The sequence below is a fragment of the Penicillium macrosclerotiorum genome (genome assembly GCF_028827735.1).
Source record: "Penicillium macrosclerotiorum strain IBT 26536 chromosome Unknown utg000006l_segment0_segment0, whole genome shotgun sequence".
NCBI lineage: Eukaryota > Fungi > Ascomycota > Eurotiomycetes > Eurotiales > Aspergillaceae > Penicillium > Penicillium macrosclerotiorum.
The window spans coordinates 3879131-3904295 of NW_026643085.1; the positions used below are offsets into that span (position 1 = coordinate 3879131).

Sequence of the window (25165 nt, forward strand, 5' to 3'; positions counted from 1 at the left end):
TAACAGGGAAGCTCCGGGTAGTATTGTATCTATGGGAAGGTGGCCAAGGAATGTATTGTACTTCTGAGTAGAACAATGTGTTTCTCTCGAAGATCGTTTTCCTTTCGCTTTTCCAGGCCCTTTGTAACTACTATTTCCCAAGATTGACTAGATCATTTTTCGGAATAAGTCTCCGTTGCAAGTGTGAACATTACAATGAACTATATCTAGTTAAATATAAGTATTTATACTTAATTAACAAGCCAAACCATGCTCACCCAATCTCAACCCACCAACATACAAAGGAATAGGCAAAAGCCACGGATCAATGAGGAGAATTCTTTCAGAATGAAGATCCACAGCCTCCATCACAAGTATGCCAATATCAAGTGCTGACACCACCCTTCGAGGTCAGGTAAGCGGCATAAGAAGCATCCGAATCATGGCTTGCGGACACGTTCACACCAAGAGTGATCCAGCCGAAGATACCATCTTCAATAGAGTCTCCAAGGTAGGCGTATTCAAAGAAGGGATCAGAAGTCGAGTCGGCAGTCTCAACCTTGACAACGTGATCATTAATATTCTTGGTGATTGCAACGTCGTTAGTGTTATAAGGATAGGTAGCCTCGACAACACTAATGAGGTCCTGATCGAAAAAGAGCTGGCCAACGTGAGAGATATGGCCGCCAGTGATAGTATTGTTCGGAAGGACATGAGCATTCACGTGGGCAATGACATGAACATGGGTTGCACGACCGGAGTAATGACCAGGGAAAAGGGTCTTGAACTGTGCAACGCCGTCTGAATCGGTCTTCTGAATTCCACGCAAGAAGGTCTTGTCGAGGTTGGACGCGTCGTTGCCGTTGCCGTTCATGCTGCTCTGGACGCCCGAGTAGACACCAGTAGAGTTGCAGTTCCAAACATCCCAATACAGGTCCTGGATAGGCTCACAGGTGTTGATATCGATGAATTGCCCATCCAGGATGAGAGGGATACCGGGCTCGCCGTCACGCACATCACTGCGAAGAAGCTCGCCTTTGACCCAGAAGGGCCCAACTTCTCCCTCGGGAGCCAGAATGCAGACCGGGTTGTTGGAGAAGAGCTCAGATTCGGCAGTATTGGGGGTCACATCAAGCGAAGAATGGTGCGAAGTGTTAACGGTCTTCTCGGTATCACGGGAGATAATTCCACGCTTTTGGTTCGACTGCATAATCGCGGCACGCCGAGCTCGAGCTCGCTCGTTAATACCACGTTTCTCAAGGTGGTCCGCACAGCTATCTAAGCTTCGGCGGGCATTCTGTAAATAATGTCGCTTCGACATGGCCGAGTATGAGTTCGGCTCGTGGACGCCAGGGTGAGCGAGGGACAGACCACCCAGGGCAATCAAGGCAAGCTTGGTAAAATGCATAATGTAGAAGGATATTTATGAGAATTGAAGCCTGGAGTGTTTGGAAAAGAGCATGAACAAATAGCTTTGTCGTGGAGGAACACACCTCCAGCTTTATAGACTTCTTCATTCTATGGATATTGACCCCAGCTTCACCGCGCACACTAGTTTACTGAGAAATGAAGGGCCGATCGTCATTGTTGTCGTAAGCTGAAGTGATGTTATTGTGGCTCTTGAGGTCTATTATGCAAACCAGACAGTTGCTTTACTCGAAACAGGAGCATCTATCAAGTGTCCATGACGACGCTTCACTCTAACATTCTATGGGGCTGACGAATTGGGCGTCCGTGACTGGATACCGGATCATAGGGGACCCAGGAGAAAAGTACCTTGCTCATAATGTATACGTCCCTAGCCCTCAATACGTAGTGATCTACAGCCAAGACTTTCCGAGCAGGGTGAAATGATTTAGTTCCCAGAGTAAAATATGTGCCTGGAAGCTTTGGAAGCTTGGCAGCCAAGGCCCGAACATGGCTCGAGGTGGAAACAACAACTCTGCTAAGAACCTTTGAAGCGAGACATTTTTTCACTTATGACACGGGTACGCTGCAGGTATACTAAATACCTACTCTTGTGTTGATAGCCATCACAGGTTGGTTGCGACCCATATACCTCATTTTATACTTGATATCTCGATGCGTTTGAGGCCTATCTCTCCCCGGGTGGACTACGCTGATGGGATTACGCGGGACTCAAGGCTTCAAGCTCATCGAACTAGGCAGAGGCCAAAATTTGGCGTAACTGTGGGCCCCGAGTGAGACGTCTCGACTCACATTCATCAAGAACCGTTTGATAAAATCGTTGGAAGCTGCCGATCGTGTCCAAATCTCGGAGCAGAATACCTCCGATGACTCAGCCGGTTTCCCTGGCGGAGAGTCTTGGCATCGATCTACAGTATAACTCTCGCCGGAAGTTTCGACCTTACGCGGCCCGCAGGGGCGTGGGGAAACGTTGCCCCAATAGGCCAGGGCGAATTTGGCACTGCACCGCAACCCTCCGGCGCTCCAGTCAAAGCCCACCACGGTTCTCGTCCGACCTGATCAGAGCAAGTGAGTCCTCCTCCACTGCATATTCCACGATGGATCCCGCATCCAATGCCCCACGTGGTGCAAACGTGAGGAGTGCGTGCGATTTGTGTCGGTCTCGAAAGGTAATGCCATTGAGCACGCAAATTTCAGTAATTGGCCCTGGTGGCTGCTAATTACGGCTTAATGCTGTATTTCGTATACAGATCCGATGTGATAAAGCCCAGCCTGCTTGCGAGAATTGTCAAGTCGCCGGACTACCTTGTACATTCACTGCGCAACCAACTGCCCAGCGGAAAAGCCTGCGACAGTAAGATGAGATGACATACCCAATTGGGCCACGCTAATTGACCAATAGAGAGCTCACTGATTCCCGAGCGCGGGTGCAAGAGTTAGAAGATGCTCTAGCTGCCGTGCAAAATAACAGCGATGCACCTAATTACAGTGCAAGAAGAGTCGCACCAGCAAGTTCAACTGCAACTACTTCACCTGGGTCCGAAGCCCACTTCCAGTCATCTCAATCAAGTCAACCGTGTAAAAACTATATCCCAGACACCCGCTCTCTAGAAGCTGCAGTGGCAGCTTTTCAATGGCATATTGCATTTTGTGGGCTCGGAAATCCCCTGTCGACCACAAGAGCGGCCTTCTACTCACAGATTCACCGGCAAACAGGTTGTACTTTTGATTTGGACAACTTTCTTCAGGGAGTGGCGAGCTCATTTAAGGCAAACGGTCTGAGATCCGAAAAGAAATCCACCACTTCCAAATGGCCGTCAACGCCCTTGGTTCAACGTTGCGTGGAGCATTATGCATCAAACGGCCTGTATTCAATGTTCCCCTTCGCAGATGCTGAGGCCCTGCGGGTATTGATTCAAGCCGATGTCCTAAATCATCCTCATACAACTCGTGCTGCGAATCGAGCATGTCTAGCGGCATTCACGGCAAATATCACAGTAATGCATCGCCATGATCCTGCCTTTTCGGACTCGGATCCTGATGCCTATGCACAGGCAGCACTTTCACTCATTCCTGATATTTTAATGGAGGCTTCAGACTTGAGGACTTTGGAGGCGGTCATGATGCTAGTAAGGCCACCTCTGCCCGCTTGGTGGGAAGCGGTACTCTAAATTTGACCACAGGTTATATATCTCGCACCTCTCGGCCAACCTCAGTCGTCAGAATTATTGCTCGGAATCGCCGTTCAAGCACTTTATACTCTCGGTGGACATAAATTCCAATCTTCTCCAGAAACTCCGAGTCGGTCCCAACAGAGCCGACACCTGCGTGCACTCTTTTGGCTTTGTTACGGCACTGACAGCGAATTTTCCATTCGGAAAGGTCAACCGCCCTTATTAAATGAAACACACTGTGATCTAGATTTGCCTGTTAACTATGCGCAAAAGTCTTCTGAGCATCACTTTTACTGGAAACCTTTGTCCTCCAAAGAGCTCCTCTACCCGTCAGATATTCGCTTGAACCTGATCAAATCCAAGATCTACCGTCTTCTTTACTCTGAGAAGAACTCGTCCCGGTCAGAAGCTCGACGCATTCAACTCATCCGCGAGCTCGATCTTGAGTTGAGTGATCTCAGGGCCGAATACCCGGTTGAATGTCGGCCGGATGCCTTTGCCACAGAAAAGGCGCCGGACTATCTGTTCCACGATCTCAGTATCCGGGGTATCAGCATCCACCTCGAATACTACTATTGCCTGGGTAAAATCCATGGCGCAAACACCTCTTTTAATATTCCGACCTCCAAGACGTGGTCTCCCCTGCCGTCCAGTGACGAGATTTGCTACGAGGCAGCACGCTCAACTCTCATCTACATAGGCCGAGTCCGCCATTACATTAACTACCACACATTCTGGTAAGCTTCTGTGAAAGTGAAACACTGACCCGTCGCTGACTCTGTGTGCTCCATTGCCTAGGCTCCATGCGCAATTCGTGCTGACGGCTGTCATCACGCTCTTCCGCTTCCTACTCATGATCCCCTCCGCTCCGAATTTCGCTCGAGACCTTCAGGTCCTCGATGGCACAGCAGATCTTTTTGCGGGTTTTACCATGTCGGAGGACCCGGAGCGGAATTGTTTCCCGCCTTTTTATATAACTCACGCATTCATCAAGGAACTTGTGTTCTTGGCTCGGCGGGCGTATGATAGATCTAGAAAAAACTGAAAGATGAAATTCCCCAAGAGAGGAATGAATCTAATTATGTCCATTGCAATATATATGTATAATCTGGACTGGACCGGTAGGCTCTCTGCAAGGAGGATATGACATGACTTTCTCTATGTGATGTGCCATCGCTTGTGTGTTGTTTCTTTCATTCAAGAAGCTTCATTCCCGTTCAAACCTAGAAATACGTCAAGTATTTACGAGGTTGCGGGTGAATTGCGACACATCACGAGTATGGAGAGCAATCGATCACGGTTGTACCGGGACGGTTCGGATTTGCAGAAATAAGATAAAGATAAAGTATTAAAAACGACCCCCGCTCCTCTCCTTAGGATAGATATTACATGGTGCACGTACGCACGCCTCGCCCCGAAATGAAAACGCAATGGGTATCGACTCCTTCCAAGTCATACAATTCAAATCCATCGTCACACCTGGTTTCACGTCTCGTCTTGCCTTGCATTCTACATCGGCGACAATCTCTCAGAGACTAATGTTGATCTCTGCTAGGGCCTTGGTGACGTTAAGGTTGACGGTGAGGTTGTTCGAGCTCAGGGCCTCGGTGAAATACGGCAGCTCCTGGCCGTTGTAGACGCTCGAGTTGCCGGTGATCTGGAAGGGCACAACGCCATCTGTGTAGGGATTGCTATCGGAGAGCATGAAGCTGATGATGGCGCTCTCGTTGACATTCGCAGTCATGGGGACGGTATTGTTTCCAGGTTTGAGAATCAGGTCGTCAAGATAGGAATATCCCAGGGTTTGGCCGGCGACAGAGAGGCCGAGGGTGAGGTTACCCTGTTATTGGGGGTGTGAGTGATATCCGGCTGAAGAGGGTCGGTGGGGTTGGGTGCTTACCATCTCGAGGGTCATGACAGAGGGATTGGGGATGAACACGGTGCCGTTCATGTTACGGCCGTTCTTGGTTGAGAGCATGATGTGGAACTCGGTTACGTCGAAGCCCTTCAGCTTGTTCAGGCCTAGGATTTAGATATCATCAGTTAGGCACATGTGACGATGGCATCGGAGGAGGCTCGTGAAGAAGAGATGAAAGAACCAATGTCATACCCTTCATCGTCACGGTCTTGTTATAAGTCACCGTGGTCTTTGGTAGCCCGCCCTCCTTCAGCTCGGGCTTGCCGTAGATATTCAGCGAGACTTCCTCGTTCAGCATCACTGCGGTAGCAAAGTCGCCAAAGGCCGTTGCATTGGACAGGTCCACCGTCTGCGAGACATCGACCTGCGCACCATCTTTGGACTTCACTGCGGGGACTTTAACAGTGGTAAACGCACTCGCAGCCCCAGCCAGGGAGACGGCAGCCTCGAAGGCGTAGATTTGGGGATGGTAAGAGCTGTGTGACCCAATGACCTGGGTCTGGTTGAGAACAAAGGATTCTGGCTTGGGATCTGTGATGCTCATGCTCGTAATGTTCAAAGTGGAGTCATTGACATCGCGCTGGGCGATCTTGGGGTATGCAACATAGATGCTAGATCCAAGGTGAGCTCGAGGGCACGGGGATAGCGGAGAATTTGAGCTCAAGAGGACCACTTACACTGGCAAGACCACGACCAGAATGATGATCACCAGCACGATGAGATGCAGCCACCACCACTTTTTGAAGTGAGCGCCGATGCGCGCGCCGAAGCTACGCTTGGCCGGCGTGGTCGTAGTGGTTTCCATGACACCAGCTTTGGTCGACATGTTGGATTCCGAACCTGGTGCGCGGTAGATTTCTTGTTAGACCACTGACTGTGTAACCGAGTCCTTCAGGCCAGAGGCTTGCTTGTCGCAAAACCCCGATGTGAAAATCGTGAGAGACGAAGAACAAGGGAAAAAGCAAAGATCTGCGACGCTGCGAGTACCACTTACCTGGTCGTCCGTCCTAGTTGAGATCAACAGAACAAGGAAGCCTTATGAACCAACGAGGTGCAGAAAATCTTCAAGCAAACGAGCGACAAGAAAGGAAGAAAAAAAGAGAAAAAAAATAGGGGAAAAAAAGACTAGAAACGAGAGTGGATCTCCAGTTGAGCCAAAGAACCCGACGCTTTCGCTGCTCAGCTGGCGCCAACCAACGTGGGTCGCATTGCTTTATACGTCTAGGTTAATGCCGGAATATTACGATCAGTGGATATAGGGATATTTCGTCGCCGCTTAGCGTGGCTGTTCACTAGGACTGAATGCGCCCAGCGAGGCAATCGGGACCTCGAAATTATCAGGGTGTAGTCGATTGGACAGGGTCTAAGATCGAATGGGGGTTAGCATGGGTGGGGATCCGAGGGGAAGACCCTCTTAGAGCCCATGCAGAGGAGAGCTATCCAATCAACCATGGCAGTCGGCAGAGCCCGAGAGAAGCAAGAAAAACACTCCAGGCGAGCATCACATGTCATGCAACAAGAAGAGAACCCCCCAAGTGCATCACCGCAACGCCGGAGGCGCGCCCCAGCACGCACGACGGACCAAGCAGATTCACGATCCGGCGGCGCAAGTGGGCCCAGGGACAGTGCAGCAGCCGGACCCAGGGTTTCTTCTCTTGGGGTTTCTTGGGGTTGATTGGGGAGCCGTGCTATTTCCTGGAGAAAGTCCGGAGCCCCGAGGCCGACTTGCGGGGAGGCGTTCCTGGATGGACTTGGCGGGGCCGTGGGGAAAGGTCTCTGGCCTCGAGGGCGTTGGCATGTTTGGACCTTTGAGTTTGGGCTTTGGCTTTGGCTTCAGGTTTAGCTTTAGCATCAGACTGGAGACTCAGGATCATCCCTTGCGCACTGGGGTCAACGACGATTCGCGATTCACGCATGGTCGATCAAGAGGATCTTCAACGCGGGCCTGGTCGGACTCGCGCGTTTCAGATTGAGTCTCTCGTGCCGCGATCTGGGGGATGAACGCGGAGAGGGACCCTCCTCCCCCTCTTCCCCCAGAGGCAAGAGTCGGGAACCGAAAGGAAGCTCCGCCTCCGCTATCGCATTGCCCTCATGGTCTTTTTCGCTGCAATTGTGCCTCGGGAACCGTGGCTGAGAATCATCGGAATCCTGGCATCCCGCTGCAAGGAGCATGTGCAAGAGAACTATCGCACACCATGAGCCATGGGACCCGTCATCCTGAATCCAGCCACGGCGTTGTACAACGCTAGCCCGGTCGACGGAGCGTCTGGCGGCGTCTACCGTTGCACCGACTCTGCATCGACTATCTGGGGGACGGAGCGGTCTGATTGGCCACCAGTGAAACTAGCTGCAGCGCGGGGCGCTCGCCAAGGCGTCGCGACATAGTAGCAAGTTGGGGGACTTTGAGAAGAGTCATAAAGAGATGCAGAGAATAATTGCCAATTCATTGCCGATCAAAGGGGGCAAAGAAAGAGCGGAGACAGTCCCGGGGTTCCCCGTGGGAAAGATATCGGAGCCGCAGTCCCCAATTGGCGGGGTGTGGGGGAGGTGAAAAAGGGAAGATGAGACAATGGCGAAGGCAAAGGAGGGAACGGCCCTTCGAGCCTGTTCAGGCCAAACGTCCGGCTTGGAAATCACGGCAGGCGATGCCTCGTGATAACGCACCAGCATAGGTAATCCGAGGTAACTAGCACTTGTCGGGAGCTTATGATTGCTACGACGATTGCGCGCAATCTCACCAGTACTATTCTTATGGTTACTAGAACGATTCGGGAATTGCCATAAGCAGTAAGATCAAAGTCCCAGAATCCGTCTCTCATGCAGGAACAGAATACGATCCGATCATGGGCCGATCCAACGCAAAAGACGAGCTGTCTATCACCAGACCTCAAATACGAGGTCGCACAAATTACGGAGAGCAAAAAATACGACGGGAGGGGAAGAGCAGAATGACGCAAAGCTACACCAATCTACGCCAGTAGGCAGGGGGCACCAGACTTCACCAGACTTCGAGGTTGAAACCAGCCGATAACGGTCAATTGGTTAATTAAATAGATCATCGCTCCTGTCGGAGTCGATGGCAGATGCTTCAGATAGCGATACACGGGGGGGGTTTCAGTCGATTGCCCCGGTATCCCACTTGTTGAGGGACTCCCAAGATTACACGGCCTCGGCCAGGGGCATTGAAGTTGATGGCAAATCGAGCGTCGGTCGAAAAGAAGCGAACAGAGAAAGAAGAAGGGGGGAGGAGGGATGCGAACTGTGGGGGAAAGAGAAAGGAAAGAGATATCCAGAGAAAAGAACAATGGGAGCATCAGACCCAAAAGGATTATGGCCCAGAGAAAATAGAAAGAAAAAAAATTGAGCCAAAATCAGAAGAGAAAAAGATGCAAATAGTAGACACACGCGAAGAGCGAGAATAATAAGAAAAAGGAAATGAAAAGAAAAAACAAAGGGTATCCACAACGAATTGAAGTATTATGCCCTGCGAGGCAGTGGGCCGACAGTGGTACCTGGTACCCCGGCCCAGCACGCTCGAAAAGAAGCTGCCCAGGCGGCTCATGCAAAGAAGCTTGGGATGAAATGAATGCCAAAAGGAACAATATGGAGGGTGAAAAGTGATGATGCACAGGTTATAGGAGAATAGAGAGAGCAAAAAGAAATATGAGAGAGGGACAGAAAGTAGGTCGACGGCTCGATAGAAGGAGTCAAAAGGCCAGGCGAGGCAAACCAGGAAGAAAGATGTTCTTGTGTTCGGCGGAGAACGCTTGAGAATAATATGTCGATAGGAATGCAAATGCATAGTTGACAAAATCAATGCTTCGTGTGTCGAAAAAGGCGCCCAATGAAACGAGAGCTTTATGAATGAGAGGCAGTCTATGCCTCCGGAACAGATTTCTTCCTTTGGAAGATACTGCGGGTGCGCGATTTACTGCGCGGTTTCTTATCACTGCTGACCGTACGCCCACGAGCGCGTCCACTGCTGCGGTCGTCATCGGCCATGTACTTGTCCTTGTAAATCCTGCATGGCGCATTTGTTAGTCACCATTCAAAAAAGCGATACAACTGACTGAAGTTTCAAAGGGGCGTCACGTACCAGCTGTTTCCAACCATGCTCATACCATTGGACTCGGCTTGGCGGTAAAACCGTGCAGCTTTCTTCATGTCTTTCTTGCAACCCACACCTTCTGCATAGCAGAATCCCGCCTCGGCCATGGCGTCAACATCTCCCCATTGGCCAGCAATCTCAAAGCAACGTAAAGCTAGAGCCTTATCCTGGTCCGTACCCCAGCCATTTAGATGACTGACGCCCAGTTCGTAGATGCTTAAAGCAAACTGGGCCCGATACGTCTTCTGCAGCTCTTTGGCTTTGGATGCGCCGGGGGCGTCCGGGTTCTCTAGCATTTCCAACCCAACCGAATCCACGGCCTTGCGCAACCATCGCACGCCTTCTTGCTGGTTGGGCCGCATACCCCAGCCATGGCGACAGGCAAGTGCATAAAGAAGCATTCCAGTAGGGTTATTCTGCTTCGCCGCGATACGGAGATGATAGGTTGACTCATTCACAGAACCCTTCTCGTGCAGCTCAATACCTTTGCTGACATGATCTTCGGCCGTTAGCTGGGTCGATGATGCCTGGGTGGTCGCGGTCTGGGGGCGAAGCGTGCTAGCTGAGTCCGCTAGCGAGACCGTCTCGTCTTTGTCGCTGATCTTCGGCTGAGGAGATGGCGCATCGATCTTGGGTTGAGGAGACGGGGCTGACTCGACTGAGGGCCTCGGTGGCGTTACCACAACTGGAGCTGGAGGCGGGTTGGGTGGTGAAACAGGGGTAGCAGGTGCGTGCTCGGATTGAGGAGTCGGGACCTCATACATAGAATGCGGTTTGGGGGACTGGTCAACAGGTATAGAGTGGGAAGGTGGCGGTGTTCGTGCTGACCGCGGTGGCTGATCGGCATTTCGTGGAGGCGAATTTTCGAACAGTGGCTCCTGCCACTCGAAGTGGGGTGTTTGCAGACCTGCGAAGACCACGGAGTCTCGCGGGAGCACACGGCCCCGTGGAAGCGCATACTTGGCGTACACATATGATGACACTGCCGACGATGGTTCACCCTCGACTGGATCCGTATTCGCTGCCTCGTCTGTGAACAGGGGAACCAAGATGGGAGTGGGTTTGCTCGGCCGATTCATATGAGTGGGCTGCCAAGGGGTAGGCTGGGACGGTCCCGCGGCCGGCTCTGATGTTGGCAACGGCCCGGGCGCAGAAAGACTGGTACTGGATCGGCTCAGAGGCCGGGAAAAATTGAAAGAGGGCCGAGGAAGATGGCTCCCGCTGAAAGATGTTTCCGAGCTCATTGAGGGGGAGCGCGGATGTGGTCGGGTCGGGTACGTCGACATGGGCGAGTATGGCAGGGACACCGCACTACTCGAGGACAGCTTGCGCGGTTTCGAAAACGTCGACCCCCCATTTGAGCTGCTATAATCATCGTCGGAGCTCTCGGCGTGCATGACTCGCGCGCTACTTGACGGCCGCGAGTGCGGGGAGGCAGGTGGCGCCAAGGTCCGTGGAATATGCAGACGCGACCCCGAGTCGGTGGACGACTGGCGTGATGGATCCGAGACGGCCATGCCCACGGAGGCATCGCCTGCCATCGAGGGATCCTCTTCGGGGGATTCGGCGCGGGGTATCTCGTAACAGGAGCTTGACCGCACCATGGTGGTTCGCGGAGTAGAATCGTCGTCTTCATAGTCGCTTTGGGTGGTACTCGCATGCGAAACGGAGCTGAACCGCGGGTGCTCCGACACCGGTCGATATTTGGGCTCTTCGACTTCCGGTAGGCCTTTTTGTGTCGGTCTCCGCGTGAGCTTATCGGTCTGGGACTCGCTTGACGGCGCACGGAAGTATCCTGGACGAGGTTGCGACAGCGACCGGGCGACGCTGGAAGGGGGCAGCCGGCTCATACGTCGGTCTCCGTAGCGAGACTCGTCCAGCTGTCGGGCCAGAAACCGGCCTTGCGCCGCAAAGGCATCCAGTGGAGATAGCGCCGGGGGGATTTCTCCGTCATAATGTTCGATGCGCGGCGAGGGTAAGCCGCTGCGCAGGGTGTCGTGGGAGATGGAGCGGAAATCGCCCAGATTCCCGCGCGACCCCATGATGACGAGATTGTTGGGGAGGGTTGGGGGAGTGGCTTATGTAGTCGTAGTTGTTATTCCAATCCCGATCCGATGGACTGATTATCCTCAAATGCTCCAGTGACCCCGGGATCCAGCTCTCAATGGTTGACCAGGGGGTTAAAGGAGTACAGAGAAGGAAGAATCAGTCTCAAGCTTGATCACGAATGCTAGTGATCGAGGTGTTGAATCATCCAGAGTCGCTTAGGTCTTCCACAAGGCGGACTGGACGCATCGGACACGGCCTAGCCGGTGGGGATGGGGATGGGGAGGGGGGGGAGGACACAGCCTGAGTCAAGTCAAATGGCGAAGGCTCCGATTGACGGGACGAGGAGAGGGGTATAGCCCAATCGGGGGAGGGCAAGATCGTTCTTTGAGGTGCGGCGGGGGAGGCGATGAGGCCAAAGGAATGACAGCCCGACAAGAGGAGGAGACCAGGATTCAAGACATCAATGGAGAGGGTTGTGAAGAGTTGGTGAGACGTCACAGGAGAAAGGGCGAAAGAAAAACGGGCGAGGCCCTGACGATCCCAATGCAACAAAGGCCAACACGCCGACTCCGACGTACAGGTCCCAGAAGGGGCGCCCCGTGCACTAAATTGGGTCGATTCGGCTGGGCTCCACCAAGTGTTTTTTTAGGTGGTCGCTGAGAGGGGGGGGGGGGGTTCCAAACACCCAGTCTCCGGGGATTTGCGCGAGGAGCTGAGGACCCGACAACCCACGAAGTCCGCGACGCCCAAGAGTCTGAAGATCGGCCTCCGTACGTCGAACTGGCGGAGAGTTGAGGAGAATGCAAGGTGGTCGGGGGTCAGAGGTGGGAAACGGAACGGCGAGAAGATGTGGAGGAGGGGGGAACCGTCGGGCTCGCATTTTCAGGGGTCGCCAAGAATAACATCAGCAGCCCCATCGCTTGACGCCATGGATGTGATGGGTGATGACGGGCTTGGCCCCTCGTCTCTCCACGAATCTGATATATTGGGTGCTCAGAATGGAGATAGGGGAGATGGATAGTCGCGAGGATCCCCCGGTCGAGGGGTCGATGGGGATACTCCCTCTCTGCTGGGGTGGAGGATCGAGGATTCCCCCGTGCGGCCTATCGATAAATAGGATGGCGATAGTGCGGCGTCGCGTCGCTGGGAATAGAACGGGGGCGAGACGAGCAGAAGAGAAGGACTCCCGAGCTCCAGGGCACTCGACGAAGGAACTAGCCGGATGGATACGCCATGGAAGACTCGACGCTGCTCTCATGGACCGGTGCCGGAGTCTTCGAGTCGCTCTCCTCTCCCGACGGGGTCTCCTCGAACGCAACCACGGAAGTATACCAGCCATGATCGCGATACGGCATCGGCTCCATGCTTCCTTCTGCTTAACCGCGACGGGAATCCGCCCCGGCATTCTAGAACCAGCCTCGGCGGAAACGGGCCCTTTGCGTAGACCGGGACGAGAGTTCCCCCACGTTTGAGCCTGCTGAATGGTTTGTTTCATCCGCGTCGCGCCCAAGAGGCCCTCCCGGTCTCCATTCTCGCCCGCTTCCACGCGCGGCGTCATCGTGGTTCGCCCAATCGTGCTGGGCCCGGTGGGTTCCTCGTTTCTTAAATTATTCCCGGTTCTGCAGAAGTGGAGGATGATCTGTTGTTGTTTGGGATTGACTTTTGCTCTCCTTGTTGCTCTCTGCTCTTGGCATCTTGCTCCTGGTCTTTTCTTTGGTTTTGGTTTCCCTTCCTTTTCTTCGTCCTCTTGAATGACGGGCGACGGTGCGAGAGGGTAAAGATGGATATGTGGATATGTATCATACTCACATCCACACATACACACATCCAACCTTTTCTAGATCCAGGAACGGGACAACGCTCACGTTCACCATACTCCTAACGCTTGGCCACGAGGACATCTCCCAGGCTGCTCGTCGATTTTCTAGGGATCTGAGCACACCGGCATCGATTCACGTTCTTCCATCTTTACCTCGCCATCGATACGCCGTGCTCGACGGCTCATACTGTAGACGGAGCTTGGGAAACAGCAAACCATCGATCGACCGATTATCTTCAGATCGGAGGCGTGTCGCCAAGATTTTCCAATCGTCCTGTCCCGCGATACTCGAGCTGGTGAGAGCCCGGAGCTGAGACCAATCCGCAACCAGGAAACCAGGAGATCGACGAGAACCCCGGGACCTGGGGCCAGGGAACCAACTACAGGACGGAGCACCGCACTCTCTAGTTCTAGGACTCCAGTCCTCGAGGACTCGAGGACGGCTAGTCTGGAAGTCATGCATCGCGGAAATTGTCTGTGATCCGAGTGGGGTGGACTAGTTTCTCCGTCAATGGGACCCGAGGCTAAAAACTGCTAAAAGCTGCTTAGTTCGCCGCGACGTAAGCCCCTAACGAGACCGACCAGAATAGGGCTAAGCTCCGTCGGACAGAGGCTCGGTTCGATTGGCAGACTTTGCAGTCGTGTGAGGGAAAGAATCCAGAGAAGAAAATAAAAGAGAGAAAAAAAAAAAAAAAAAAAAAAAAAGCATGTACATGTAGACTGGCTCTGCAGATGATCGAGAAGACGGTGAACTCGGAGCTACTTACTTGTTACTTGATTCCCCCTCCGTCTCGCTTCATCTCTTGTATACTTCTGATTCGGCTTCGATTGCCTGCTTTCCTCCAGTCCCATCGAGGTCGAGGTCTTTGGAGGTGTCTCGTGTGATCCCCCAAAAAAAGGAAACCCCGAAGACGCCACCCCCAGGTGGTTAGCCTCCGAAACACGACCTATACAACGCTTGAAAAAGATATCCGCATCCGGAAACCCACCACCTCGTCGTCTTTTTTTGTCTTCCGTTTTGTCTTCCGTTCTCAACAACCTCAATAATGCGTCGCATCCCTTGCGCCACGCTGTTCGGCGCGGATCCCCGGGATGATGCCCTGCACCGGTTCGAAACGTCCTGGCTACTGCCCCCCGCCGTGCTGGCTGGCTTGCGCGGCCTCATCGCGCTCTATATCTTCACCACGATCATCGTCATCTGGGCGTGGTATGGCACCCACGACGATCGCATCGCCATCGGCCAGTCCTTCAGCTACTTTACCTGGCTGACCTACTGGGGCCTGGGCTTCTACCACCTTGTCGCCGCCATCCACACGGCCTACTATGCGCGGACGGGCCGCTCGCTGCTCGACCGTTGGCCACGCGCCTTTCGCGTGCTCCATGGCCTACTCTATGCCTCCATCACCACTTTCCCGTTCCTCGTCACTATCGTCTTTTGGGCGATTCTGTTCAAGCCGCCCTTCTATAAGGAGACCTTCCCCGGCTGGTCCAATGTACGTGAGCAAATGACGCCTGCAGGGGAGGAGAGTGCGGACAAAATAATGGCGCCGCGCAGCAGATGTCGCTTTGCGCCTCCCCGCCCCCGCAAGCCCCTACATTCCTCGGGATAATGCGAACATCCCAAAGAAGAACCTTGGTCGCTGACTGACAATCACAATAAACACAGATCTCCCAGCATGGCCTCAACTCGCTCTACGCCCTGCTCGAAATCATCCTGCCGGCCACCGCGCCCCACCCCTGGCTCGCCATCCCCGTCCTGATCCTCATCCTGCTGTTATACCTGTGCGTCGCGTACATCACCTTCCACACCGAGCACTTTTACACTTACTCGTTCCTGAACCCGGGCGATCATGGCCAGAAGAGCGGCCTCGTCGCCGGCTACTGTTTCGGTATCCTCGCCGCCATCTTGGTCATCTTCATCATCTCGTGGGCCCTGATCCGTCTGCGGGTGTTCTTGACTCATGATAAGATCAAGCGCAGGGCAAGGGATCAGTCATATGGACCGCCCGCCGCCCACCAGAGAGCTGAGTTTCAGGATTCAGTGCGGGAGACGAAAGAGATACCTGTCTAAGACGGGACGGTGTGACGGGGATGAAGATGAGGACAACGACGCACGACGCACGACTCCCGGGGCAAACATAATTTTAAGAATATCTCTCTGTTACGGAAGATAGTTCTCGATGCCATAATGTGTATATGGAATAATATGTAATTGAATTAAAAAAAACCCCTATCATTGTTTGGCGCCATTATAAGAGCGAGGAGTATTCGTCAAATATGTACAAGATATCAAAAAATCCTTGAATGTATGTTCAGGTTTCCAAGAACCTGCAGAGTAGAGAAGAGAACCAGTTTCGTTCTTGCTTTTTGTCTCCCTCGTTCTCTCTGTCTATTCTTGGATAAAAGACAGAGAGAATTGGAGCTATGGCAGAAGAACAGAATGAGAGATTTTATCCCAAGAGCCCTAGACACGTTCCCAATTGCCACTTTCGCTCCCGCTGCTGGGACTGCCCGTTCCGGACGACTGGCCACCGCGGTACCCCATCATCAGGCCAACCAGCCCGCTGGGTACCCAGTCCCCAATCACACGGTACGACCGAGCGCCCCGGCCGACATACAGGACCGGTTTCTTGTGTACCCGACGTCCGAATATGTCTCGGGAGGGAGGCTCCAAGGCGTCCAGGATGGCGTGGTGAAAGGCGCGTGCAGGAGATCCTCGCACCGCGGCGGGGCCTGCCGACGCAACGGGCCGCTGATCGACGCTGTGAAGATATTGCTGACCATAAAGGGCCCGTTGCTGAGCACTCCACGCCAGGACCTCGGTGCCAGCGATTTGGCTCTGGGCGTTGCGGTACGACGGGCCGAGGTCGATGTTACCAAGTCGCAGTTCTACAACGTCGACATTGCCCTGATCGAGTAGCCGTAGCTCTTGGCGCAGAGAAGCCGCAAAGCCGGCAATGGCTCGGCTGGTGGTTACTTCTGGCCCGGCAAAGGGGGCAGACAGGGACGAGGAGATTGACGGGTAGGCGAAGATGAGGGAGCTGCTGTTGCTGCGCAGGGTCAGCAGAGGTAAGAAGACTTGTGCTGTGAGAATAGGCGACAGGAGACGGGTGTTGATGGTGTCAGCCCAGGAGGAAGGTGAGATAGTGGCAACAGGTCCGGCTGCATATTTCGGCGACGGTACAATCACGACACCGCTGAGCTGGCAAGTATGAGGTGGCATCCCTGGAAGGGGCTGTTGGGGCTGGGTGATCAGGGTACGGATTTCATGCAATGATGGGTGAATCTCCGAGGGGTTTGATGAGGTCTGATCGAAATGTTGTTAGCCTTCGCATGTTCCAACAAGCAGCAGTTGTCATGAAACGAACCGTGGTCAAATCCAGCCACAGGGCTTTGATATCAGCCCGGCGCTCCGATTGAATAATATGTTCCTCGTCCGCAGATGAAACAGTCACGTAGACAATGTATCCTCGGCGCTCCAGGTCAGTTGCAATAGCCCGTGTCATCGGTTCATGCGGAGATCCGGCAACAACTAAATAAGCAGTGTCAGCATGTCCAGTTACCAACTTCACATCAGGTCCCTCGTTGCTACCTACCAACGATTTCTTTCCGTGCTCCGTTGCCGGCCTTCCGAGCCTTCCGTCTCTTGCTATTGAGTTTCTTATTTCCGTAAAGCAGGGCACATCCAGTCCCAACAAAAGCGAGGATGGCTGCGGTGAGGGCTCGGTTCCGAGCAACCCAGTCTTGGACCTGGTCGGTCAGTCCACGGGGCGAAGAGGGCACATTCCGAACACGCGGGCGAACAGATGACGGGAGCCATGACTGTTGTGCAAGTGTGTCTCGCAGCGTCGCTGCTGCATAGTCAAACTGGCGATCGATTGAGTCGGCGACCTGCGACGAGTATCGCCTTACGTCATGAGGGATGGACGCAAGCTAAAAGAAACCAACCGGTCAGCGCTGAGGAACTTCTGAAAATAATACAGCATATGTGTTGCTCACATAATCAAAAAAGAACTGGTCGTCGCTTGTCATCGTGGCGATATGTAAATGCTTGAGGGAGAAAAACGAAGACGATAAGCTCAAGATGGACGATAAGTCAAATTGCTCCACTTTCACTTGAGTCACGTGCTGCTGTGATATACACTTCGAAGTGCAATGCTGGGGGAACCTTAACTTGTTTGTAATAATTTTAGAAAGTAAATTTAAGAAAAATTTACTCATACTTGATTTCTGCATAGTGTATGTCTACAGCCATGCCTTAAAGGGAGTAGTTGCTCTCCGTGGTTTGACCTTGTGAAGTCTTAATATATATAAACAAATCAGCGATTCACATGGCGCCAACCTCTACGGACACAGTGCAAGATGATAATATAGGGGAGTAAATCTCCGCTAACTCAACCTGTAGTCCAATTAGTCCACAGCATATCCAGGGCTAACTAGGTATTTCAGCGCATTATAACTGCGTAAACCTGATTGACGACTGCAGCAAATCACGTGACTTCAAACCTTATTTTCCAGGCTTCAACACAGCCAGCTTGATAATCAATTGCAACTGCCACTGCCCGATCCCATTAACAATCCTCTTTGTCGGTCGATTCCTTTTTTTTTTCTGCTATTTCTTTTCATGTTCTCGATGTGAATATTTTGGATTCATAGGCTGGCCCCCGAAGGATGCTTCTTAACGGGAGTCTTTGGTCTATGTCTTCAGTCTAACACCAAGTCTTTCATCTGATAATTTAACCTGATATTCTTTCTTGTCAAAATGCGAGAACTAGACGCTTTAATCTCAGAGTACCGACATGAGAAGCAGCGTCCCCGAGAATCGGAGGCACTGTTCACCTTGCGCAAGGTTGCTTCGATCGTCAAGCCGATTATGCGCCAACGTGCTTGGAGAGTTGGCGTTCTCTGTGAATTTTACCCACGAGAAAGTAATCTGCTAGGGCTGAACTATAATTCTGGACAAAAGATATGTCTGAGGTTACGGTACGCCTCGGATTCGACCCAGTTTCTTCCCATCGAGCAGGTTGTGGACACGATGCTGCATGAGTAAGTCACCCACCAGCGGGCTCTTTCTCCAAGAAATATAGCTGAAAAGACCAGACTCTGCCATATTGTTCATGGTCCTCACAACCGGCAATTTCATGCGCTGTGGAACCAATTGCGCGATGAACACGAGGAACTGGTCATCAAAGGATATACAGGCGAAGGCTTCCTTTCCCAAGGTAAACGTCTCGGCGGTAGCAGAATTCCACTTGATGAGGCTCGCCGACAGGCCCGCGCAGCGGCTGAGCAGCGTCAACTTTTAACCAAGAACTCTGGCCAGAAGTTGGGAGGCGCACCTAGACCTCGGGGAATAGCTGCGCGCAAACTTCGCGCAGATGCTGCCCAGCGCCGTATCGAGGTGACTGCGGGTTGCGCTTCAGGAACCAACAATACCGCCCAGCTTGCGGAAGAAGCGACTCGGAATGGATTCAGAACCCAAGCAGAAGAGGATGATGCAAATGATCAGGCAATTCTGCAGGCCTTCATTGAGCTGATTCAAGAAGAGGAGCGTGAAAAGTACGGAGATTCATATATCCCTCCGAGCCAAGAAAATCCCGCTGGGCCTCGAACCGGTGAGTCGCCGGGTCTGTCAAATTCTGGCGAATCTATAGAGCCATCGCCACTAGACGAACTGCCGGAAGAGGTGGAAAACAAACCGGAAATATTCGATCTTACTGCCGATAATGGCTCCTACGAGTCCTCATGGACATGTACAACCTGCACCCTCGAAAACCCACCCAACTTTTTGTGCTGTGATGCCTGTGCGGCGGAGCGACCAACTCCTAAGACCGTATCTACTACCACCACGCAGCAAGGAGAATCAGATAGAGGAACACCCACACAACCACCGAAGAAGCGAGTCTTTCAAGAAGATGAAATGCAAGCTCGAGATAAACGTAATCCACGAGATACGTTTGCATTCAGAAACCGTACCCGCGCTCTTGACACACTGACATCTTTGGATCGTGACATCAGTAAGAGGCCACTGGGTTGGCTTTGTGATCAATGCGGTAGTTTTATGGAGGCCCAGTGGTGGACATGTTCTTGTTGCGGGAAGTTGAAAGTTTCATCTTGACCTGGCTGTCAGAGAAACCGTTGGCAGTTGAATTTGAAACACTTTTAGATCAAAAATTTTATACAATCATATTCTTCAAATCAGTACTCTCAATGCAAAGTCGTTACTCTCTAAGTTTTAGTAGCTCCGCTTCTGTATATACCAGAACTGAGACTATCCCGGATTGTAGCGATCCGCACGTGATTTCATGACTAATACAAAGCTCCACCCGATTTATTTTTGCGAGCTTTCGCTTTCCCCCCAATCTCTTTCTTTCGCACTCATGCACCATGCAACCGTTCAATCAATATGCTCTGCCAGCATAGATCAAATCTCAGAATGTATTGAGATATCTTGGTCTATAGCTGGCTCCTAGACTGCAATTGGTACGTCGCCTTTGCCTTCGCTCCGGACGACAGGATGAACAGGAACACAATGCCCGAATGAGCTTCAATGATGAGACATTGCACAAGAACCGAATTTTTTTAGGAAGAGCCGGAAGAGGTATGGCAAATCGGGCCCAAAAGTGGTTACCGTTTGTCGTCGATGCTTATAATGGTTCTACTGAAGAAGTTCTTTGGATGCACTTGTGTTTCCTTTATCCTCGTCACTGGGATACGAGCATCATGACTGGTGGGACGCATTGCTAATGTGACCCTCTCTAGGCAAATTATTATCTATTTACGACCATATTTTGCGCCACGAATGGAGGGAACGCTGGGAGTGACGATTGGCAAGGCATTTTACTTGATTTATTATTAACATGGACGACTTCATAATAGAAGAGGAAAAATGAAATTTCCTTCTGGAACGAGTGTATTATTGAAACTGATCTAGTATAATACATCCCTTGATCTTTCTCTAAACTCCCAAGGATATAAAACTTTTTGTAGAAGAGACATCCAAACACATGAGAACTTCCACTAAGGAAAACAAAACAGGATGAGATAAAAGATAAACGCCCACTGATATGCTCGTGCTGGATACCCTTAAGCAATGCTCACAAATTGCCTCTTCTTACCAGAGCCCTTCTGTGCCTGTGAATCCTCCCAGGTTGCCTCATCAACATAGTCCTTGGTGTTGTGCTCGCGGACCTGGTTGCCAATAAATTGGAGAGCAGACATGTTAAAGCCCATCTCATCCTTTTGGCGAGTGAGGACTCGGCGCAGCGAGACACGGATGGTGTCGAGCATCGGGCGCATCATCTTGCTGGCGACGATCTGTCGGTGGTGTGTCTTTAGCATAAAGAATAAGACACGGCAAGTGAGAGGCACGTTCCACTCGCGCTCGGCCCAGATGTTGAGAAATGTGAAAAGGGACGTGAGTTTGGAAAAAGGGAGGACAAGAAGGGCATCTTGCAGTGCAGCAGCGGGAATCTTTTGCACGGTGTTCAAAACATGTTGCTCGGCCGAGACATTGCCCAGAGCAAGGTATACAGGGTTGCGATCGGGGGCAGCAGCATTCGGGTTGGCGGCCTTGAGCTTGCGCCATTCACGCACGACCTCGAGGTCCTCGATACCCAAATCGAGTGCCTCCATGATCTTTTCACCGGCCATGAGAGTGCCCGTTGTCTGCTTCCCAGCATCAACCGCCTCGGGCTTCTCTCCATCCTCGCCGTCCTCGTCCTGCTCCAAAGATGCAGTCAAAGTGTTGTCATAGTCTTCTTCCATCTCCTTCTCACGTTCTTCCTCAAGGAATAGGGGCTCATCGGTCTGGTTCCAGATACGGATGCTCTTGTCGTGGCTAGCACTGACGATGAACTCGCCATTGTGACTGATTGCCAAAGCCCAGATCTCACCATGATGGCCAGTGAGTCTCTGAATTTGCTCAAACTTGTCGCCATCCCAGTACTTGATCACACGATCCTTACTGGCACTGAAGAAGTTGTGACCGTTTCCTTCCTTGTTAGTCGGGACAAAGGCCACAGCCATGACGCTGTCTTCGTGAGCGAAGAAGGATTTATGGCAATCACCAAAGTCCAATCCCCACAGACGAGCGGTCTTATCGGCCGAGCAAGTGACAATCATTTTGCTATCGTAGGAGATATCCATGCTCAGAACTGGAAGCTTGTGACCATAAAGATTCAAGAAGAGCTTCAGTGAATCAACGAAGAAGACCTTGACGGTGTTGTCAAGCAAAGAAACGGCGAGCAGTCGGGCATCTGGAGAGAAGCGAAGGCTGAGAATGTCATCATTGACCTTCAATGTTCTTGTGTGTTGTAGCTTGAGGCGGGCTGTGGTACGCTTCGTGCCAGGGATGTCCTCTTGGACTACTTTGAACTCCCAGAATTTGGCTGTCTTGTCGGCGCTTCCGCTGACCATAGATCTGCCGTCTGGATGCACATGGAGCGACCAGACAGGGCCATCATGGGCCTTGATAGTATCCAGCAAGGTCGAAGATGCGATGTCAAAGACTTCTAACTCGCCATTCTTATTTCCAACCACCACAATTTTGTCACCCGGAAGAAATGCAGAGCACAGCGCATAACCGCACTCAAGAGTACGAAGACATGTTCCTGTGCGCACATTCCAGATCTTAAGACTTCCGTTTGATGCCGAGGCAAGCATTCGATCTTCGGAGCTTAGTGCAATCGATCGGATATCTGCGCGATGGCCGGGAATGTCCACTGCCAGGTTTCGAGTATAGTCGGATTCTTCGTCATCCTTGTTCTTCTTGTTTGCTGTGACAACGCTGTAGGCTTCAAGCTGATTATTTGTGGTTGCAGCGAGCATGCTGAGACCACCGCTTGACTTGGTAGTCATCCAATCGAAAGAGCGAATTTTCCCTCCAGTTCGCACAATGACATGGGGCACGAAGACCTCTGTAATGGGTGCCGATGCGGGATCGTCGGGCTTTTCCTTCTCAGCTTCCGTGCCGTCTTCTTTACCTTCGCGCTGTGTCTCCTTCTCCTTCCTCCTCTTTCGCTTCCGAGCCATGGCTTTTTGTACCTCTACCTGTGAACGAATGCGCCAAATCTCAACCGATCTCTCTGAGCCATGGAAACCAACGTAATCCGCGCGAGGATGGAAGCGAATGCCAATTGTGCGATCTTTGCCGTTGCGGTAGAAGGTGCCTCGGTCTGTGAGAATTTTCTGCCCTTCTGCCCCAACCTTTTCCCTCGAGATATGAAGCATAGCACTCTCATCAATGGACCAGACCTTCAGTTCGCCATCATTACCGGCGGTGATGCAGCCACCCTGGTCGGGAGAAAGGCCCAGGCTCCAGCACTCACCATTTGTTTGCGCCACGTGCGTCTCGATGCAGTGCTGTGATGCCAGATCCCACACCTTAATCAGGGAGTCCTTGCCAGTGGTCAACAGGAAGCCTGCATGTTCGCTCAGTCCGGAAGCATTAAGCAATTCCGCAGAAGGGAAAAGGAAGTTGAGAGAGGTAATCTGGTCGGTATGACCGCGTAGTCTGAAGAGACCAACCTCGGCGATCAGGTCCCAGAGAATGATATCAGTGTCCTTGGAGCCACTGGCAAGGCGCACACCGGCATTGTCGAAGGCCAGTTGAGTGACAGCGGATTTATGGCCATTGAAGGAAATGATGATTGTGCGGGTTCGCGAATCCCAAATTCGAATGCTTCCGTCCTCGTAACTATGAAGAAAAAAAAGACAATTGTAAGTAAAAGCGTTTATTTGAGACTTGCGCGGAGAGAGATTTACCCAACGGCGAAGATGTCCTCGTCCGTCTGGCTTTGCGAGACGACTGTCACCTGGGCCTTGCAGGCCGAGTCGCGCCATCGGCCTAGTAATTCACCCTTCTTGACATCCCAGCACAATACTTCTTCACTTGCGCCAACGATTGCCCGTCCAGCGCCTGTTGAACGAGCAGCGGTTCCGATCTGCTCTTCCCTGGCCCAAATCGCATTCGAGGTCGCCGAGGCAACGAGCCCGAACGTATTCGAGTGCTCGAATTTACTAGACAGGAGATGTTAGCTCGACCATGTATCTCCATCGAAGTGGAATGGTACGTACAAGTAAGACTTCACCATCGTTGGAGGGTTGATGGGAAAATTTTTGGCATCTCCGACTTGCTATCGATAGGACAAAATTATTACGGGCGGCGAGAGCGACCGCTCGGGTTCCCCCCACCGCCCATGACGATCGCGCTGTCGGGCTTCCCCAACTACCATCCTCGTCTCTTTCCAACTCTGTCTTGCTCGCCATGCTGCTTTTGGACTATCAGAACGCATTGATCCAATCGCTCCTCACGGAGCGGTTTTCTAGGTACGATTCTTTTCTCTGGACCTCCCCAGTTTTCCGCCTCCATCCCCCTCATGTATATGCATCATAACCCCCCCCAGGCCCCCAAGCTAATCGATGCTCACAGCGCTACTCCGGCCTCAATTGACCAAGTGGTTTCCGACTTTGATGGCGTGACTTTCCACCTCTCGACCCCCGAATCCAAAACCAAGATCCTCATCTCGATCAATGTGAAGTGTTTCAAAGAGCTCGTCCAGTACGGCGCCCAGGAGGTCCTGGAGCGGGAATATGGCCCCTACATCGTTTCGCCCGAGCCCGGCTATGATTTCTCCGTACAAGTCGACCTCGAGAACTTGCCTGCGGACCAAGAGGCTCGGGATGAGCTGATCATGAAGCTGGCATTGCTGAAGCGGAATGCCATGGCAGCTCCCTTTGAGCGGGCCTTTGACGAGTTCGCGAAGCTGGCGGAAGAGGCCTCGAGGTACACGTCGGAGTCGGCGCCGCAGGGTGTGAAGGAGGGTGGCGAGGTGATGGCAATTCATTATCGTGAGGAGGAAGCCATCTATATTAAGGCTAGCTACGACCGGGTTACTGTGATCTTCAGCACCGTATTCCGCGAGGAGACAGATCGGATCTTCGGCAAAGTATTCTTGCAGGTTCGCTTGGCCATGAGAAGCGTATTTACCGTGTCTGGCTTGAGATACTGATTGAGATGATAGGAATTCGTCGATGCTCGACGCCGGGTTGTGACTCTCCAGAATGCGCCCCAAGTCCTCTTCCGCAACGACCCCCCACTTGAGCTTGAGGGCGTCCCCGGTCTCAAGAATACCGGCGAGGGTGAAATCAGTTATATTACTTTCGGTAAATATGGCCCTATGCTTCGCGTTGCATCCGGCTTTTTCTTGTTCGATGTTCCTGACAAAGAATCTACAGTGCTATTCCCGCGACACTTGACACCCCAGCGCCGCTACGAAAACATTTCCCACATTCAAACTTTCCGTGATTACTTCCATTACCATATTAAAGCCTCGAAGGTACTTGATTGATCAGAACTGGAGCTGTTAGGTGGGGATTGGATGACTGACTCGCTACGACAGGCATACATTCACACTCGAATGAGGAAGCGCACGGCGGACTTCCTGCAAGGTTTGTGTTCCATAGTCCTTCTTTATACCCGAATCTGCTACTAAACTCTATTAGTCCTCAACCGTGCACGGCCGGAGAACGAAGAGCGCGAGCGCAAGACGGCGAGTGGTCGGACATTCCGCGTGCAGAGCTAGATAGGTCATTGCTTTATGTTGATATCACCTGGAGGCGAGCGTTTACGAACCAGCAAAGCTTGTTTTTCATCCACTCTTCTATTTTCCCTTTGCACAGTAGCTCTA

The 25165-nt window shown here is 52.2% G+C and overlaps 11 protein-coding genes across 11 annotated transcripts; 5 read left to right on the forward strand and 6 right to left on the reverse strand.

The window, feature by feature from the left end:
• Positions 1-364: 364 nt before the first annotated feature.
• N7462_006679 (intradiol ring-cleavage dioxygenase) lies at positions 365-1387 on the reverse strand (the record flags this gene model as incomplete). The annotated part of the gene is made up of 1 exon (XM_057078397.1): positions 365-1387. One exon carries the CDS (start codon positions 1385-1387, stop codon positions 365-367), a length of 1023 nt encoding a protein of 340 aa, XP_056933977.1.
• Positions 1388-2504: 1117 nt separating this feature from the next.
• On the forward strand, positions 2505-4626 carry N7462_006680 (transcriptional regulator family TF; the record flags this gene model as incomplete). The annotated part of the gene is made up of 5 exons (XM_057078398.1): positions 2505-2576; positions 2658-2761; positions 2810-3536; positions 3591-4318; positions 4380-4626. The coding sequence occupies 5 exons, from the start codon at positions 2505-2507 to the stop codon at positions 4624-4626; spliced, it is 1878 nt and encodes a 625-aa protein (XP_056933978.1).
• A 483-nt stretch (positions 4627-5109) lies between these two features.
• N7462_006681 (DUF3712 domain-containing protein) lies at positions 5110-6325 on the reverse strand (the record flags this gene model as incomplete). The annotated part of the gene is made up of 4 exons (XM_057078399.1): positions 5110-5421; positions 5482-5603; positions 5692-6110; positions 6177-6325. 4 exons carry the CDS (start codon positions 6323-6325, stop codon positions 5110-5112), a joined length of 1002 nt encoding a protein of 333 aa, XP_056933979.1.
• A 1376-nt stretch (positions 6326-7701) lies between these two features.
• On the forward strand, positions 7702-7884 carry N7462_006682 (uncharacterized protein; the record flags this gene model as incomplete). The annotated part of the gene is made up of 1 exon (XM_057078400.1): positions 7702-7884. One exon carries the CDS (start codon positions 7702-7704, stop codon positions 7882-7884), a length of 183 nt encoding a protein of 60 aa, XP_056933980.1.
• A 1491-nt stretch (positions 7885-9375) lies between these two features.
• Positions 9376-11649, reverse strand: N7462_006683 (tetratricopeptide repeat protein; the record flags this gene model as incomplete). The annotated part of the gene is made up of 2 exons (XM_057078401.1): positions 9376-9520; positions 9596-11649. 2 exons carry the CDS (start codon positions 11647-11649, stop codon positions 9376-9378), a joined length of 2199 nt encoding a protein of 732 aa, XP_056933981.1.
• Positions 11650-12560: 911 nt separating this feature from the next.
• N7462_006684 (uncharacterized protein) lies at positions 12561-13214 on the reverse strand (the record flags this gene model as incomplete). Its single annotated transcript, XM_057078402.1, has 1 exon — positions 12561-13214. The coding sequence occupies one exon, from the start codon at positions 13212-13214 to the stop codon at positions 12561-12563; it is 654 nt and encodes a 217-aa protein (XP_056933982.1).
• A 1307-nt stretch (positions 13215-14521) lies between these two features.
• On the forward strand, positions 14522-15546 carry N7462_006685 (uncharacterized protein; the record flags this gene model as incomplete). The annotated part of the gene is made up of 2 exons (XM_057078403.1): positions 14522-14968; positions 15142-15546. The coding sequence occupies 2 exons, from the start codon at positions 14522-14524 to the stop codon at positions 15544-15546; spliced, it is 852 nt and encodes a 283-aa protein (XP_056933983.1).
• A 393-nt stretch (positions 15547-15939) lies between these two features.
• N7462_006686 (DUF1776 domain-containing protein) lies at positions 15940-17507 on the reverse strand (the record flags this gene model as incomplete). Its single annotated transcript, XM_057078404.1, has 4 exons — positions 15940-16782; positions 16844-17007; positions 17072-17408; positions 17475-17507. 4 exons carry the CDS (start codon positions 17505-17507, stop codon positions 15940-15942), a joined length of 1377 nt encoding a protein of 458 aa, XP_056933984.1.
• Positions 17508-18237: 730 nt separating this feature from the next.
• N7462_006687 (metalloendopeptidase WSS1) lies at positions 18238-19593 on the forward strand (the record flags this gene model as incomplete). The annotated part of the gene is made up of 2 exons (XM_057078405.1): positions 18238-18521; positions 18576-19593. The coding sequence occupies 2 exons, from the start codon at positions 18238-18240 to the stop codon at positions 19591-19593; spliced, it is 1302 nt and encodes a 433-aa protein (XP_056933985.1).
• Positions 19594-20561: 968 nt separating this feature from the next.
• Positions 20562-23569, reverse strand: N7462_006688 (snoRNA-binding rRNA-processing protein DIP2; the record flags this gene model as incomplete). Its single annotated transcript, XM_057078406.1, has 3 exons — positions 20562-23172; positions 23241-23495; positions 23553-23569. 3 exons carry the CDS (start codon positions 23567-23569, stop codon positions 20562-20564), a joined length of 2883 nt encoding a protein of 960 aa, XP_056933986.1.
• Positions 23570-23742: 173 nt separating this feature from the next.
• Positions 23743-25060, forward strand: N7462_006689 (actin-related protein 2/3 complex subunit 2; the record flags this gene model as incomplete). The annotated part of the gene is made up of 5 exons (XM_057078407.1): positions 23743-23804; positions 23908-24436; positions 24500-24814; positions 24878-24926; positions 24981-25060. The coding sequence occupies 5 exons, from the start codon at positions 23743-23745 to the stop codon at positions 25058-25060; spliced, it is 1035 nt and encodes a 344-aa protein (XP_056933987.1).
• Between the last annotated feature and the right edge of the window lie 105 nt (positions 25061-25165).